Below are 16,900 nucleotides of genomic sequence, written 5' to 3'. Positions count from 1 at the left end.
GCTTGGATGCATCAGGTGAAAACATCACTCCGTGCCCCCATTATGAAGCCACCGAGGAACTGGAACTCCTGGTGAGTGTTCTCTCAAGTAAAGACACAAATATGATACAGAGAGCACCAGCTGTCCTCAGGAAGCCAGGGGCCATACTTTTCCTACAAACAAGAGCTTTGCAGATTCTGTCACACTGAGCCCTTTTTACCTCCACTGATGCCTAGTGCTTGCTGAAGGCATCATAGAGCCATCCCCCTCTGGAAGCCACATCTCCACAAGTGAATCCCATTCTTTTTTTCCATCTCCCCCTGCCTCTGCTCCTTCCCACCATTCAGAACCCACTGAGGTACTGTGAAATAATTACCCAAAAAAGACAGTCAAAAGGCTTTAGCCCAACTATAGGCTGATTTTGCACTTAAGATTAAATTCTGTCAGTCATGTAAATTCCAGTGGTGAGAAAAACTGAACAATGGCACATTTTTACACAGGATGCATATATATTTTGTTCTTGGAACAACATTAAAAATCGTTTCTTAGTCTAGAATATCTATACAGAATACAGGATATAGAGTGCCCTTTTAAACTCAATTTTTCTGTCAAATGTACAAAAATATTACAGAGAAACAATTGTTAATCAAAGCACAGTAAATGGATGCCATTTTTCAACAGTTCAAAACAGTCTCTAAACCAGTGCAAATTTTATTGCATTAAGCTTCCCAGCTCACTTAATAGATTCATAATTTATTCACACTATATCATTTCATCCTTGTTACAATACAGTTTATTTTAAGCTCCTAATAGGAGTTTAATGTGCTTCTAAACAACAGCAAACAATCCCTTTTATTTGCACCATTGGTTGATGCAGACTGAAAGAACAAATAAAAACGCCATCCAATCCTCTCATGTATGCATCACGATAACACAGCACAGCAGAGTACAGAACTAGAGTCCAATTCAACCATTCAGTTTCAACACTTACAAGTTAAAAGGGTGTTTGTTTTTAAAAAGATCCATAGGGAAAAGCTGATGTACAGAATGAGTTATAAGATTTTTATTAGTTGAAGGAAAAAAGAAACCCTTTGTTGAAAATATACAATTTTGTGAATAAGATTATCTGCTTACTGTTAATAAAATAGGAATTATCTGCATTGAAATAATTGTTGAATTAAGAGTTTTAAAAAGAGAAAACTACTGAGTGGATTCTTCAGTTCCTTACATTTTAACAATTTGTTTTAAAAATACAATTTCTATGATCTAATTTAATATACATTTTGAAAATATCCCCTATGTTGCAATTATTCAAGGAAAGCAGTAAACTCAATGAAAGGTATATTCTTTTAGCTGCAGCAATACAAAAAGCCATTAATTCACAGTTAAAATAGAATATTACTCATTCACAAGTGCAATGTAGCTTGAGCTTAACCAATGTGAAATTCTACCAGGAACAAGACTAAGTTGCTTGCAAAATTAATTTAAATTGAAACACATAAATAAAATATTTTCCATTATAATTATATTGTCTAAACTTGAGTTACATAAAATGTAAAGACAGGATATGATTATAAGTAACATACAGATGCTTCTAGTAACATGTAAAAGCTGGTACCAGTTACTGTGCCAACACTGCAGCCACATCAGTCTCCTAGACCTAAAGGGTTTTCAAAATTGTCAGGTTTTGGTGATGTACCCGAATATAATTAATAATTAAAAAAAAAAAAAAAAAAAAGCTTTGTAACATAGGAATCCTGATTTTAAACATTTAAGGCCTCATTTGTTGTTTTAATTCCACAAAAACCCCAGCTCTTCTCATGTGAGCACACAAGCTGTATATGTAACTGTTTTATAGTTGGGTGAAAGGTGCAAGATAGCATCTTAGCACAACTGGCTGCAGTTCAACATCCTTAGGGAAACAATTCAAGGAAGCTTCTCTTTGATAACTGTTCTTCCAATACAAACTTTCTAAGTTCTTGGGCATACCTGAAATTCATTGTTTGCAGCCACTTCTGTTATCAGGTTTCATTGTGTGCACACATTGCATATTTTGAAGTTAATGCTGATCTGCAAATGTTTTCTTCAGGTTGTACATGGGAATTACAAGATATACACAGAAGAATCATCTCCTGAACACTAGCTGCTGAGATACTAGAAAGAGTATGTGGAAGCAAGAGTTTCACAAGTGAGAAAAATGCTACTTCTTTTGTTTATATTGACAGAAAAACAGAATCAAAATCCAGCTTATCCTCATCCCTCCTTCAAAACACTTTTCTCCAATCAGTAATGTATTATAGATTCAGATAAATTTGGATTCCTAGGAGTTGGATGTCAAACAAGTTAGAAGCATTTGTATGTAACTAAGTCATCCCCATGTAGCAAAAGAAGTTCATCCTGTCAGCTTTATTGCAGAAGTGTGCCTTTAGTGCCTAATTTTCAGAAAAACAAAAGAGTTTGCAATGCACTCACATAAAACTTTTGAAAAATTTCCCTGGTTATTTTTGGCCAGATTTTATGAAACTCTTACTTTTTCCCCCAAAAAAAGCATCTGAGATGAAAACAAATTGTTTTCAGAGATCTCTCTTTTCATCTGAGCTATGGATCACATTAAAAAACCAACTGATTAGATAGCTACTCTAACACCTAAGCATTAAAAACTCCCTATAGAAAGTATAAGGTCTTCCTTTTTTATTCTATATTAAAGAATCGATTCCAATATGTAGATTCAAGATTTTAAGTACCTACATGCAGGATTTCTACCATTCTACCACCTGAAATCCAGGTGCCTACTCCAGGAGTAGCAGTTAATTTGTAGTGTACAAAATGCCAATATGCAAGAGCAAATTGCAATTCTGCAACTGTCCTTTTCTCCTCTGGCTTTACTTTTGTGGGAGTTTTTTTGTTTGTTTAGTGTATATAGCTGGGAAAGGTTTAACAATTAACTCTAGATGTTGTGACACAATCTGCTTTGCTGTCTTTACAACACTACTACCTTATTAATCTATATTTTCAGCAACAGATGAGAAAGTTTTTTGGAAATAAAGATGATGTGTTTACAGAAACTAGTTCATAATAGTGTTATTTACTATGTTTTAAAGCTGTTTGGATGTTACATCTAAACCAGCACTCCCTAGACAGATTGTCCTTGCCATTTAATGAGCTGGGAGAATTTAAGGGTAAATGAAACTTGATTCTTTGCAAGTTGAATCACATGGTTTTTTCATTCAACACTCAAAAATGGTCTTTGTGTAGCTGTCTGTTGAAAAATAATGTGTAGAGTTATACAGAAAAATTTGCTGGCTTTGATTCGTAAAAATATTAGAAATAGAAATATTAAGTTATAGAAATATTAAGTTGTTTGGACCAATGCTTTAGATAGACTTTAATTTTAGAAGGATGGAACCATGTCAATTATCTAATTGGAGAAGAGAGGAAAAGATGAAGAATCAAGGGCTGTTATTTAATTGTGATGTAGGTCAGATGTCAGCAAGCAACTATGCATAAACCCAAACAATAAAGAATTAAAAAAAAAATTTCTCTGTGTGCTTTCTTGCTTTTAGTTGTTGAGAAGGCATAATAGTTTTATCAGGAGAGAATCTGTCCAGGTAATATCCCCATATTAACTTAGGATCAGCACTTTTAGACAAAATACAAGGCATCAGTCTGTGATGTAAATATATTTTGTCATAAAAAGTGCAACTCCCTTGTTTTCACCTCATGAAAAAAGAAAGGTTTTATTGTTTCATGTAAAAAATTGTTCCATACAGATCTTCATCCCTCATTATTTTGAAGAATGAAAATTTTTAAAAGTAGTATCAAGTAAATACATTCATACCCACATGCAATTAATATTTTAAGCTATGCTCCTTTTACATGCTACAAATAGCTTTTTTTCCTCTATGAATTATTCCATTGTAAAAGCCATACCACTAACTTTCAGCAAAAACCTGGAATAAATCTTATATTCTTCAAGTAATAGAAACACTTAACGGTTGACCAGTACCCAGGCTCTTCTTGCCAGGACTATGCCTACTGTAATCAATTAAATACGTGAGGTGAGGAAGTGTCTTAGCTACTAGAAGCAATACAAAAGATGGCTACATCTTTTCAGATCATACACATAAGCACTTCATTTCTGCTAATATACACCTTGAAGACCACCTTTATAAATACATCTTAATTGAAATATTGAATCTGGACTATCAGTGCAAAATAATTAACCCACAGGCTAGTTCGAAACCAAGGGAGAGGGTGATAAAGAATTTGAGGAAGACACCTCTTAAGCACACATGCAAATAGGATAAAGCATAATTTTTTTTTCAGGCAGTATCTGTTGACAGTTCTTGTGTGTACTCTTATATCATTTGAGCTTCCTACATGATTTTTAGAAAGCCATCCATTTTTGAGCTGCTTTGCTGTAGAAGCCTATCCTTCCTTGGAGAAAGCAGCCAGTATGTTTACTGGATCTTATAGTTTATCAGACAGAGAATACAGGGAACTTGATTGTAAGTCTCTGTTTTCTCACAGCTGTAGACACATATTTTGAAAAGGTCAGCAAAGGTAATTCAGAATACTGATTGGGACAAGAGTCAGGAGAAGGGTATCAATTTAAGGTACTGTGATCTGGTGAAAGCAGCTGCATTGCAGCTTCCAACCCAAGGTTTCAGATATTTACATTCATACAATCATACCACACACTAATAAAAGGATCCCTTTCTAGGTAAAGGTCATTTTAAAGAAGGATTGAAGAATCTGAGCACTGGAAAAGTACTTCATTAAAATACACAAATATTGGTGGCCCTTAAGGAAGTCACCAACTATAGACTGCTGTTTTGTAATCAGCTTTTTGAACAACTTGTTGCCATGGAGGACAGTTTTGAGGAAATTAAAGAATATATATCTGGGGGAAAAGCAGATCAACCACTGAAACAAACTCGTAATTTTAAAACATTTTGACATACTTTACAATGTGCCTATGAGATGAATGAGAAGAATATATGTTGCAGCTCAATGAAACTGGTTTGACAAATTGCTCAATTAACACCTTTTGAGACTCAAAAGTCTATATATCACCATGCTCTTGGGTTTGTTCACCTCTGCTTTTGTCTCTCCAAAGTTCAGTGTGTGTCTTCCTTGTTTTTATATTAAAGGTGCTCCAAAACACTTCCTGCAACACTCAACCCTGCTGCTTGGTGGAGCATCTATTCTCTGCATCTTTTCAAGAACTTCCTTTGGTAGTTGTCTAAGTGCAAGTCTGTATTCACTATCAAAGACCTCTGAAACAGAAAAAACACAGTTAAGGTTATTTAAGAAACACTGTGCAATGTACACTACTATTCCTATAAAATGCTTTTGGTGATTTTTTATACAGTAACAACATTTTCTTCATTAACTAGATGCTGATCTTTTTTTCCAAAATGCACCTTCTCAGAGGACCTGAAAAGCATCTCCATAAGATGGTGTGGCACCACAACACATCACAGTGGATGCCCATTGCTTCTTTCACAGTTCCATTTGCCTGTTTTCAATGTATTTCCCCTATCACATTCCATAAGGGAGTCACTTCAATTGCTTAGTACAAAATAGAAGACAGGATAGAAGAGATCAGGAAAGGGTGGGAAATCAGGTGATTAGATAACACAGGTCTGTTATGTGGGTCAGAGAAAGGAGGACAGGACTGGAAATAAGCTTTCAGACATGAAGAATTAAAATTTCAAGCTCTTCAAATACTCTTTGTTTAAAGTAACTCGTAACTGGTTTCAAACAAAGTCAAAATTATTGGTTCCATCTGAATTATATTTACATAAAAGCAGCACCTAGAGAATGACAGCACTTTTTGCTAAAACACAACTGAATCTTAGATTTTACACACTAGCTTTCATGTAAAATATCCACAGTGACTATGCATCTCACAGTATTTTTTTACTTACCAATATCAATGTTTTCTCTTCCAAGAGACACCAAAGACAGGAAAAGAATTTCCCTGTAAAAACTCCTAGGGGAAAATTTTGAAAGGTGAGTTAATGAAAGCATCAACTATACTGTTTACAAAGTCATTATTGAAGACTTTCATTATGTACCTTCTGCAAATGTTCTGTTAACCTTGCTCGTGAAGAAAGTGACCAATCTACATGAGTACTAGGTTAAGGTTTTCTAAGGCCTGAACACTTTTATTTGATGCAGAAAGCCATATTGTTGCCAAATCCTAGTAGTTACATTTTCTATGAAAAATTCCTCTGCCATAGAAATACCTAACCAACAAGAAATATTAAATTAACCACCACTTTTTTATTTATTATTAATTCATTCCTGCCTGACCATGAAGCAATGTGTGGGTGTGGGGTTTTTTCAAATCACCCATACTTTTGTTTTTTGTTTCAGAATGTCATGGTCAGTCTCAGAAATAGATAACATAAATAATCAGATACTTTTTTTTTCCCCTTGTGGAAGTCATAAAGATGCTTCTCGAGGCAGGTCAGTGTCTCTATCTTTTTAGTAATTACAGAACACAGAAACAAACATGACTTAGCATGACAGATTTCAAACACATCTTGTATCTGCTGTAATTTAATTTTGTACAAAGACTTCCTTGAACTGCAGTGCAGGTTACAAAATATATCATACAAGAATTATTTACACATCTCCCTCTCTTCGTGGCTCATGCTGCATCCACTTTTCATAGGCAGTACTCCAGGCTGCTGGAATTTCAGAAGATGTAACTAGGGAGAATATTCCACACAGTGCAACAGGATGCTGTACACTTGCTTTTATCAATGGACTAGATCTGGAGCAACATCAAAATCTGTGTAATTAATAGCTGCATTTTTTTCTTAGTCATTGTAAAATGTCTGTTTTTGTTAAAGAATCATATTCATCCATTTGATCTGGATGAATAATGCATCGGAATATAAAATGCATCTGTTCGTAAACACGGGCATAAAAAATACCATGGTTTTTGGTGGACACAAATGAAACAGAATCTTCCTCAGAGGTCCTTATGAAATTATCACTATGAAATGTATACAGTCTAATCTTATTTAATTTTTAGTGAGGAGAAACTGAGAGGAGATTATGCCTTTACCTCTGTCGTTTCACATCTGGCTTAACTTTCTGTAGGAGGAGGTTGATCGGCTTAATAACATCATTGTGTTGAATACTTAGTTTGATGTTCTCTAACAAAGTGTTTGTTGCTTGCTGATCTTCTGCCAGTGTGGAGGGTTTCTTCTCAGAACAATCTGGGAAGTGGAACCATACAGACTATTACAGCAGTAAAGATTTTTTTCCACTTTAATAAGCAGAGGTATTTCCAAAAGTGAGATACACATAAAGAACCTCTACTCAATCTACAGAAATTTGTTATAATAGAAAGACTTTGCTTATAGTCTTCACTCAAAAGTAACTTTACACAGAAGCTACAGGATGCATCAAGTATCCACGTGCAAGAGGTCCCACATGACAGAAAAATACAAGTGACTGAAGAGTACCCAGCATCAGATGCTGCCTGTGATGATTGGTTAGTTCAATTTTATTGCTGTACTTAGAGATTAGATTCACTGCAAGAAGATTATTGTTACACAAGGGAAAAGAAATAAAATAGGTGTCACTCTTCTTAGCAAAGAAACTTTTCTTATCAAAATCCTTCTTAAAAGCCACCTACAATTAACTGATAACGTTGGGACACATACTGAAATAGAGAATGCACAGTTGAATCAAACAGCAAAGAAAATGACCAAGAGATTTACCATCATGATTTATTACTTTAAATGCCATGTTCAGAATAACACTGAACTACAATTTTCTGGAAGACAATGACTCATGAGGGAATAGTAAGTCTATGTAGTGGCAAAGAAATAAGTTAACAGATTAGGCAGTGAGTGTAAATGAATTGCAGACCCAGCCTAGTAATCTTCACCAATCAACATGATGTTTTCATAGAATTGGCATATATAATGCTTTACAAATGTAATTTTGTGTTTTCAAATATTTTCTGACACTGCTATGTGGCCTGTCTATTTTTCTTCCACACCTAAAACAGGCCCTTTGTTTTTTTGTTTACATAAATATATATATTATTATATATAAGATTATTATATATGTGATACAAGATGCATATTATTTATGCACCTTCCTCCATGGCTAGATGACTTGGGGATGCTTTTCATCTATTATGGATACATCAATATGCTTTGTAGAATCTGAGGGAAATAACAAACGTTCTGTGCTCTTGACTGTAATTTTCTGATCAGTCTCCTTATTTTTAGGGCATTTTAATTCCTTAGATCCAAAATTAGCATGCAACATAAGTTTTTAGCATACTTTTTACTAGTTAAAACATGGATTTAGAAGCTTAGGTCAACAAAGTGGTATTGATGATCAGAAGTAAGGAAATCCTCAAGTTCTTATAACCAGTCTGCCTGTTTTTATACTAGACAAGGCTTTCTTTGATCTTACTTTTTGACAGTCAAGAGGGGTGCCAAATGTACCTATTAGAGGGACCGGTGATGTTTCATTCATTTACAGAAGTAAAAAACACTTTTTTGTAATACAGCCTTCTCATACACACCTGTATAGTTATTACCAGACAATGCAGTGAAACATTCAAATCAAGTGAGGCTTATTTAGCACCATGTCTTGAGCAATCAGCAATTCCTCCCATTTTGTAAATGTATGATGAGTAGATCAAATTTATTTTCACAACTAATTTGATACCCAGACTATGTGAAGCACCTAGGGGGCTGGAGATTCTTCACATGCTAAAAAATATTGCCAATTGATGGGCTGTGTACACTTCAGCCATTCTGGACACAAGAAACCAACGGTTTTTTTCCGTAGCCTCTTCTCCCTCTGTTTTCTGTAGCGTTTGTTTTACTTACTGAGATTTCTCCAAGATATATATAGAGGCTCTCCTGGCTCTTGGTGGAGGTTGATATTGTCCCATAGAAGATGGATGTATACTAGCTTGCTGTCTTGAGCAAGAGATGTCAAAGGAAGCTAAAACAGATGAGGAAAGGGAGTATGTTTTAAAAACACCAGTACAGTGTTACACTCCTTAAAAATCCTACTCTTTCACTATTTTTGAAAACAAAGAACTTAACTTTATTTAACTTAAATCTAACAAACAGGAGCAGATATCTTCTACAGTAAACTGCACTCAACCAGAGCAGTCACAAGTACTGCAACATTTAATTATCTTTTTTAGTTTACCCTAATGTATGAAAACCATTAAGTTTTTTACAGGCATCTGAAGGAAATATTTATGAGTATATATCTGGAAATATCTTTTGTGCACCAGACACTGTACCTGATCTGTACTACTAACCATACCATATTGCAATACTTTCTGACCTGATGAACATTTTGGTATGCATGTCTACCTGTTGGCCTTCCCAAAAAGCAGAAAGAATCTTCGTAAGTACAGAAATATGAACTATATCCATTAAAAATATGTGACAGTCAAAATAACACTTATGTAATTATTTTATAAAATTAAGTGCCTCTGGAATCACTAATACAATAAGAATTACCAGGCAAGAAAAACTTACCACTTAGTGTGTCTGTTCAAATAATGATTACATGATATTATGTCCCATTTAGCTGTTTTCCCTGTTAATGCATCATGGTTTTCCAGGATGCTTCAGATTTCATTAGTATGATCTTCAACTACAAACTACAATTTATTGGAAAATTTTTCTCAGTTCTAGGTGAGTATTTTTTTTAACATTGAGGGAAAGAATTTTAAAGTTGAAGTGTGTACAAGTAGATAGGAAAATACTACTTTTTTGGCATGCATCAGGTACAAATACACACTTAATTTCAATTTGTACCTACACATAAAAATTATATCAGTTTCAATCTACCCCTTTAAATTAGAAAGGCAAAATGCTCAAAAGATAGATCTGTTCTACATTCTTTTGTTCTAGTCATGTAGCAATGAAACTCAGTGGAGTCTGAATAGCAAAACCTATTCTTGGAAGAGAACAAAAAATAGTGAACGGTAACTTTAAAGATTGTATAGTCAAATGTATAACTCACTCTGTGTGTATTGCAATACATTACAGTTTTTGAGTTCTTTGAAGACGCATCTTGTTTCCTATTCCTCAATGAATCTTACCCTCTGCCTTTTTAAAAGAGACCATCTTGACTAGAATTTGAAGTCTCTTTTCACACATCTCCCTTCAAGAATCCTCATGGGAAACAAATCTATCTACTTCTATTATAAAACCCCAAGAACTTATATTCAGCTGTTCAAGAATTACTTACCCAGTTGTTTTGAACCAAGCTCTCCAACTTAACTCACTGTAATACCTGCTGATCTAACATGAGGAAGCCATTTACCTGCACTCCCTCATTGCAGTGCTCAGATGTCAGAATGAGTCCAGGTAAGTTGCTGGGCAGATCCAACCGTTGGAAATACCAGACTAGGTTCCAGAAGATTATGGGGTGTTGATTGATGAATTTGGATGTATGAATTACTTGCTCTCCCTCATTCTCCAACAGTGATTCAAGCTCCTTATGCAGCACCAAAGGGCTCAAATAGGGTACAGATACAGGGGCAGGGTTAGGTTGTTTTATTAAAGGATCCTAAAAACAGAACATGCAAAAAAAATTGGTTTGGTTTTTCGGTTCCCTTTGTTTTCGGGTGGGTTTTGTTTGTTTGTGGTTGTTGTGGGACTTTTTTTTGCTTTCGCTTTTTTACTAAGTCAAAGAAGATTTTTCTTTCAGAAATACTTTTCAGGAATACTTGCCCTGGAAACCTTCATTGCAGAGTTTCTTTTGACACTTTAAAGAAGCCTCTGGAGCTACTGAACACACAATAACTTTAACAGAATCAGCAGTTTTGACTGTTGGGGATTTCTCAATCTTAAAGATCAATCACCTAGGCTTTCTCTATTATGTGGACAAGAAAAAAAAAGCTGATTTTTTAGAACTTGTTCCTGATTGTGCACTTTCACGCTATCTAAGCTGCTAGCCAGTACCAAGCCTGCAGCAATGGAAATTGAAGAGAAATATCAGAAATTATATCAGCTGTGGAATTGAATCATGACTTCACATAATAAGGCAGCCTCTGGAAAATAAAAAGTACCAAGAGAGAAGAGAAACACTTTTTTTTTCCACAAGAAAGTAAGAGTCTCCATACTGCCTCTTACCTTCTCCCATCCACTCAACAGGTAAGCCTAACAGAATATACAATAGGAGTGTAAGTAAATTCACAAAAATGGAACAAACTTTCATTCTTGCAACCTTTTGCACTACTGTGCTTAGTCAGCTGTCGGAGTTGCTTTACCACTGAACTTCTAGTTTTAGAGAGACTAAGACTAGCTTCATTCTGTTAGAGAGAATATTTCAAATCAAGTAGAACTTGAGTATCGGAAAAGCAATTTTAGATTAACTGAACTAAGATTTCTTTTTCAGTTGTAAGAATGTGAAAATACACTTGGCCATTCCTATTTCCCAAATGGAGAAGAATGCTAGTAGTAGAATATTATTAAGTTCATTGTCCTCGGTATTTTTCTCTCAACTGAATATGCAGCTTCTAGACTTACCACAGCTTCCTGCAAACTATTTGGAAGACTAACTGTTGAAATGCCATGAGAGGGTCTCTGGGAGAGATCAATGTTTTGCAGTGGACCTCCTACACTGTGGCTCCGAGTCAAGGACACTCCCCTTTTTGGTGGATTACTGGCATGTGTCTTCATGGCTGTGGGATCTGTAGTCTGTTCTTCTGCCAAATCACTGTGTGAATTTTAGAAGAAAATATGCAAATATTTCAGCATTTCTATGGCAACAGGAAGGAAGCAGAGAAGGGCTGCCAAGTGAAGATCCTAAACCAATTTTCTCTATTAATAAGAAACTGTATTGTCCCAGTTGGCTCCATTATTTCGGGAACACAGAACAAAATGCCTCTCAGACCAGTATAAACATCCCTTCAAAAAAGCAGCTAGGCATAACTTAAGATATGAATCTGAAATCACTGCAGTTCTGTACAGAAACCACTGGTCTTGTACAGCTTTACCCTGCTTAAAAAACCAGCAATCCACAGTTTTGCCAGTCTACGAAGATTATCTTCTTTTGACTATGCTCATCTTTACTTCCTCTTCCCTTTATGTTTTAAGTGTCATAAACAGAACAACAGTATAGCAGAAAGCAATTTGAAAATTGCATGCCTAAGTAAAAATAATAAAAAAATGTGTCAAACTCATCCAGCAAGCTAATTTAAGTAAACTCAGGCTTGTCAGATTTAACGCATGCAATCAAGGCATTTGCAGATTAGGAATATTTGTTCTGTGCTCCTTATAATTACAATGGATAAAACTACAGCTTCAACTACAATATAGAAGAACAAACAATGTGAAACAGAAAGTGCTTCTGTATCATCTGGAGAGAGAAAAAGAGATTATTTACAGGTGACTTTTGGTTCTAAATTTTACTTTAGTTAAAAATACACTGTCATCAAAATTAAGATGTTAACATAAGCAATACCAACTTTAATTTTTAGTGTGTCAAGACTAACTACTATTGCATTGATTTAAGTTTTAGTTGTCTGACACAGGCATTAGCTCATTACTCTCAGGCACTAATACTCCATAATTTCAAACTGAATGATGATTAAAAAACCCCCAAACAATTAAAACAGAATGTAACTAATCCCAGCAAAAAGGTCACAGTTCATAGCAAAATTCAGTTCTTCCCTGGTCCAACAAGACGCCTTCCCTTTAATGCTTCTTTTCATCAAACTGTTTCAAAAATGGTATTATTTTTCAGAGTTTTGGTTTTACATAGGGTTGTTTTTTCTTTTTTTTGTCACAGAACACAAGCTCAGCACAAGTCTTGAGTGCCCCCAGAACCTTTCTCTCAAGCAAAGTGTTCCAGCAAATGGACTTATTTTTTCCCATAATGCAGTATCCTTCTTATTAAATCATACAGGGAAAGGAGAAGCAATGCTCGAATTTCTGTGTGAGTTTAAGTAGTGATTGGGTTTTAACCACACCAGGTAGAGTGTTTTACCTTATTGATCAACAGCAGATGAAATTTCATTTCTATAGTTATATCTCTAGAACCTACTCACTTGGTGGAATGAGTTTACTTCAAACAGATAAAAGCAACCTTAAAACATGCAAAAAGTGAGAAAGGAAAGAGATGATCCTCAAGTCACAACTGTACTTCACCACATTTGGTATAAAAGCCTTATAAATGTGGAAGTGCTGATGCATTTCTGACTGATCTAACAATCCTGTTTTACCTACCCCTGCTCAGCTGCAGAGCTGGTTTCTTCAGCTATGGTGTGGCTGGACTGCGGGTGACCTGAAAAACTGATCAAGTCAGCAACAGCTGGACTGGTCAATAGTTTCTGCTCCAGAGGATCTGTGGTTAATGGAAGGGTGCCACTCTGTAAACTATCTCCTGAGGTACTTTGCTTCAGGAAAAAGCTGAAGTTACAACATGAATGGAAAAGAGAAAAATACAAAAGTAAAGATATAAGCATAAAATCATAAAGTTAATATTTTCTACATTTACTTTTCAAAAGTAGAAAAAAAAGGAAACACAACATTAAAAAGCTTGTCAGCAGGACATCAATTGCGTCCTACTCTCATTCCTGCAACTTATACAGACAGAGTAAATTAACACATAGAGAGATTTGATCTGCAAAAGAAGGCATCCTACACTGGACATAAATCATTACAAGTGGCCTTAGTTTATCGTGGTTTCAAATCAACAACAGTGTATTAATAGGTGACACATCACTTGGTGCTATGGTTGCTATTGTAATGTGACATTACAGACTACACAAGCATACACCATTATAAGCACATGACAGCACTAGTGTGCCTTGCTTCGCTAAGTCTCTGAAGTACACACTCTACAGTTAACACAGATTTTGAATTTCTGCATTACACAGCACTAGTGGAACCTCTATTTCACAGCAATAACCACTACAGTGAGTGCCGGAACTTAAAGTTTTAAGTTCCATTTTTCACGGTGCAACTAAAAAAGGTTAAAAACAGTAAGCAGACAGGCTTAAACAAGAGAAATAGTAAGGTGGAGCATCTAAAACTAAAAGCTGCTACCAAAGTTAGTCTGGGAAAAATTCTTTGCTGACACATTTTAAAAACCTCTTCATATGCTTTTATAAAGTTTTAAGTCCATAGGCTTTGTTTTAACATCCAAACAAAATGATAACTCACTTATACCTTCTATACAGTTATGCTTACAAAGAAAATATGAAATGAAGATGTGATAAAAAGGCAGCCAGTTCTTTGGATTTTGGCTGGTTTATAATGTAACTCAATAGTTTACACAACTTACAATTTCCTTCAGTACCATCATGACCAATCACGAATAGTCACATAGTTACGAACAGTAACATTCTTGTGTACATCTAGATGAGGAAAGATACCCGAGATCCTCTTGTGAAAAAATATAACCATGCACAGGTACAAAGGCATAAACGGAGGATCTATAAAATGCACTGACCTTGCAGAGCCACGAAGGTCTTTAAATTCAACATTAAGCAAAGGTAGGAAGGTACTTTTACAGAAAGGGCAGGTAGTGTTCAAGTTTGAGTCGTCTGCTGTCCACCCAGCCATGATTTCTTCATCATAAACCAAAGCATCACAAGCTCTGCATTGAGAACAGCTTGACATCAAGACCTAGAACAGTAAAGAGTTAATATTATTGGAATTCTTTTACTATTGTTTTTTGTAGACTTAGTACCTATAGAAGTTTAACAGGTATCAGAAGGCCAGTGGGGAGAAAGGGGTGAGTTCACCACATCTTTCTCACCATACTCAGAATTATCCCACATTCACATTTAACTTTTACCAATGAAATGAAGATATTGGTAATTTATTTCTGGCATGGAAGAAGCATTACCCTAACAGGTACTCATTTAGCATTTGCAATTGCTTGTTTCTATGAAGACTTCAGCATATACAAATTGTTTTGAATTATATAAGTCGATGCATGTCTACTTATCCAAAAGAGGAAAGAAATCCCACAAAACCAATCAAACACAAAAGAAACCTTTATAAAAGGTGTGCTGATCCTGGTTGGATGCCAGGTGCTCACCTAAGCCACTCAAGCAATCTCCCTGCTTGAGTGAAAAGGGGAAGAAAAATATGACAAAAAGGTTGTGAATCATGATAGGGACAAGGACATCACTCAGCAATTACTGTCACAGGCAAAACAAGCTCAACCAGGGGAAATTAATTTAATTTACTGCCTATTAAAAGTTCAAGTAGGGTAATGAGAAATGACCCCCAAATTTTAAAACACCTTCCCTCTACCCCTCCCATCTTCTCAAGCTTCACTTTAATTTCTAACTTCTCCACCTTCTTCCCTGAAATGGCAGATGGGAATAGGGAATGAAGATTATGGTCAGTTCATGCCACATTTTCTGACACTCTTTCCCCCTCACACTCCCCCCCTGCTCCAGCTGGGGTCTATCCCACAGGACATAGTCCTAAACAAAGTTCTCCAAGGTAAGCCCTTCCCATAGGCTCCAGTTCTTTACTAGCTGCTGCAGCATGGATCTCCTGCAGGGTCATGAGTCCTGCCAGCAAGCATGCTCCAGCCCAGGCTTCTCTCCCCATGGGGTCATGGGCCCTGCCAGGAGCACTGGCCCCTGTCTGTAGGGTGAGCTTCCTTTGGGCATCCACCTGCTCTAGCATGGCACAGATGGCTGCAGGGGCACTGTGGTCTTCACCATAGGCTGCGGGAGAATCTCTCCTGGTGCCTGGAGCACCTCCTGTCCCTCCTTCTGCACTCACCTAGGTATCTGCAGAGGGATTTTCTGTCACGTGTTTTCACTCCCCTCCTGCAGCTGCTGTTGCACAGCATTCTCTTTCCTTTCTCAAATACACTATCCCAGCATTGCTGCCACTGTCACTGACGGGCAGGGCCTTGGCCAGCGGCGGGCGGGCCCATCCTGGCGCTGGCTGACGTTGGATCTGTTGGACACGGTGGAAAGTTCTGGCAGCTCCTCTTCTACAAAATCCTTACCGTGCAAACCCAGTACAAATGGAAAACCAGGATGTTGTGTCTTTGCCTAATAGAAGTCTCACCACTAAATTAGATAGAGAACTGGAGAAAAGATGGCAAAACTAATCCTATACTAACTGAATACTGGACTATACACCTTGTTCCGCTGAAGTAAGAGTACTTCATTGTTCCAGTCACGTGGGTGAAAAACCCCCTGAAAACAGCATCAAACACAGCTTCTAATAAATTTTAGAGCTAATATAATTTAGGTATTCATTATATTGACATTTTTCACTGTGCTATACCCTTTATATAATGCAGTGCAGAAGCTTGATAAGCCAAATGTCCAGAACTTATGCCAAACGTAAGTGAAAATGACATAGGATCTAGCAAAATAACTCTGAAAGAAAAGCAACCAAAGCAAATGCAGTGACCATTGCCTATGTATCTGAAATCTGAAATTATCTACAGGTAATAACTGAAACAGAGAAGCATATTAAAACATTATTTCATTTGGTTTGGCTGGGGCAGAGTTAATTTTCTTGTTAGTATTCTTTATATGTAATCATGTGTTTCAGACTGGTAGCCAGCTCTGTGTCAATTGACATCACTCCAATGTTTTAGTTATTGTGGCACAGGGCTTTATACATCATCATAGACTTTAAATTTTTTGCACAACTCATCCAGGAGGCTGTGAGAGGACACAGCCAGGACAGCTGACCTCAGCTGACCAAACGACACTGTGTAACATCAAGTTCAGAGATAAAACTCTGCTTGTTTTTCCAAGGTAGCTCTTCCTTGAAGTGTCAGGGTGCTGACTGATCTCTGCATTACTATTTTGTTGTTGTTATTGTGTCTCCCTCTATTTTTTCCCCAAAATTCATGTATTCAATTGCCTTTATCTCACCCTCAAGCTTCTTTTTTTTTCCTTTTCAATTCT

General features: G+C 36.3%; 1 protein-coding gene across 3 annotated transcripts in view; it reads right to left on the bottom strand.

Moving 5' to 3' along the window:
• Positions 1-371: 371 nt before the first annotated feature.
• DENND4C (DENN domain containing 4C) overlaps positions 372-16,900 on the bottom strand; it is a 72,441-nt gene continuing 55,912 nt past the window's right edge. For all 3 annotated transcript variants that reach the window (XM_063421735.1, XM_063421733.1, XM_063421734.1), the window contains 8 exons: positions 14,455-14,630; positions 13,227-13,409; positions 11,526-11,715; positions 10,318-10,563; positions 8,856-8,973; positions 7,064-7,217; positions 5,913-5,977; positions 372-5,258 (listed from right to left, as the gene is read on the bottom strand). In XM_063421735.1, coding sequence (XP_063277805.1) covers positions 5,122-5,258; positions 5,913-5,977; positions 7,064-7,217; positions 8,856-8,973; positions 10,318-10,563; positions 11,526-11,715; positions 13,227-13,409; positions 14,455-14,630 — 1,269 coding nt within the window. In that variant the 3' untranslated portion in view covers positions 372-5,121. The remainder of the gene's footprint in view (positions 5,259-5,912; positions 5,978-7,063; positions 7,218-8,855; positions 8,974-10,317; positions 10,564-11,525; positions 11,716-13,226; positions 13,410-14,454; positions 14,631-16,900) is intronic.

The sequence above is a fragment of the Prinia subflava genome, chromosome Z (assembly GCF_021018805.1).
Source record: "Prinia subflava isolate CZ2003 ecotype Zambia chromosome Z, Cam_Psub_1.2, whole genome shotgun sequence".
NCBI lineage: Eukaryota > Metazoa > Chordata > Aves > Passeriformes > Cisticolidae > Prinia > Prinia subflava.
Note: the sequence above shows the minus strand (reverse complement) of the source record. Positions and strands in the feature narration are given on the sequence as shown.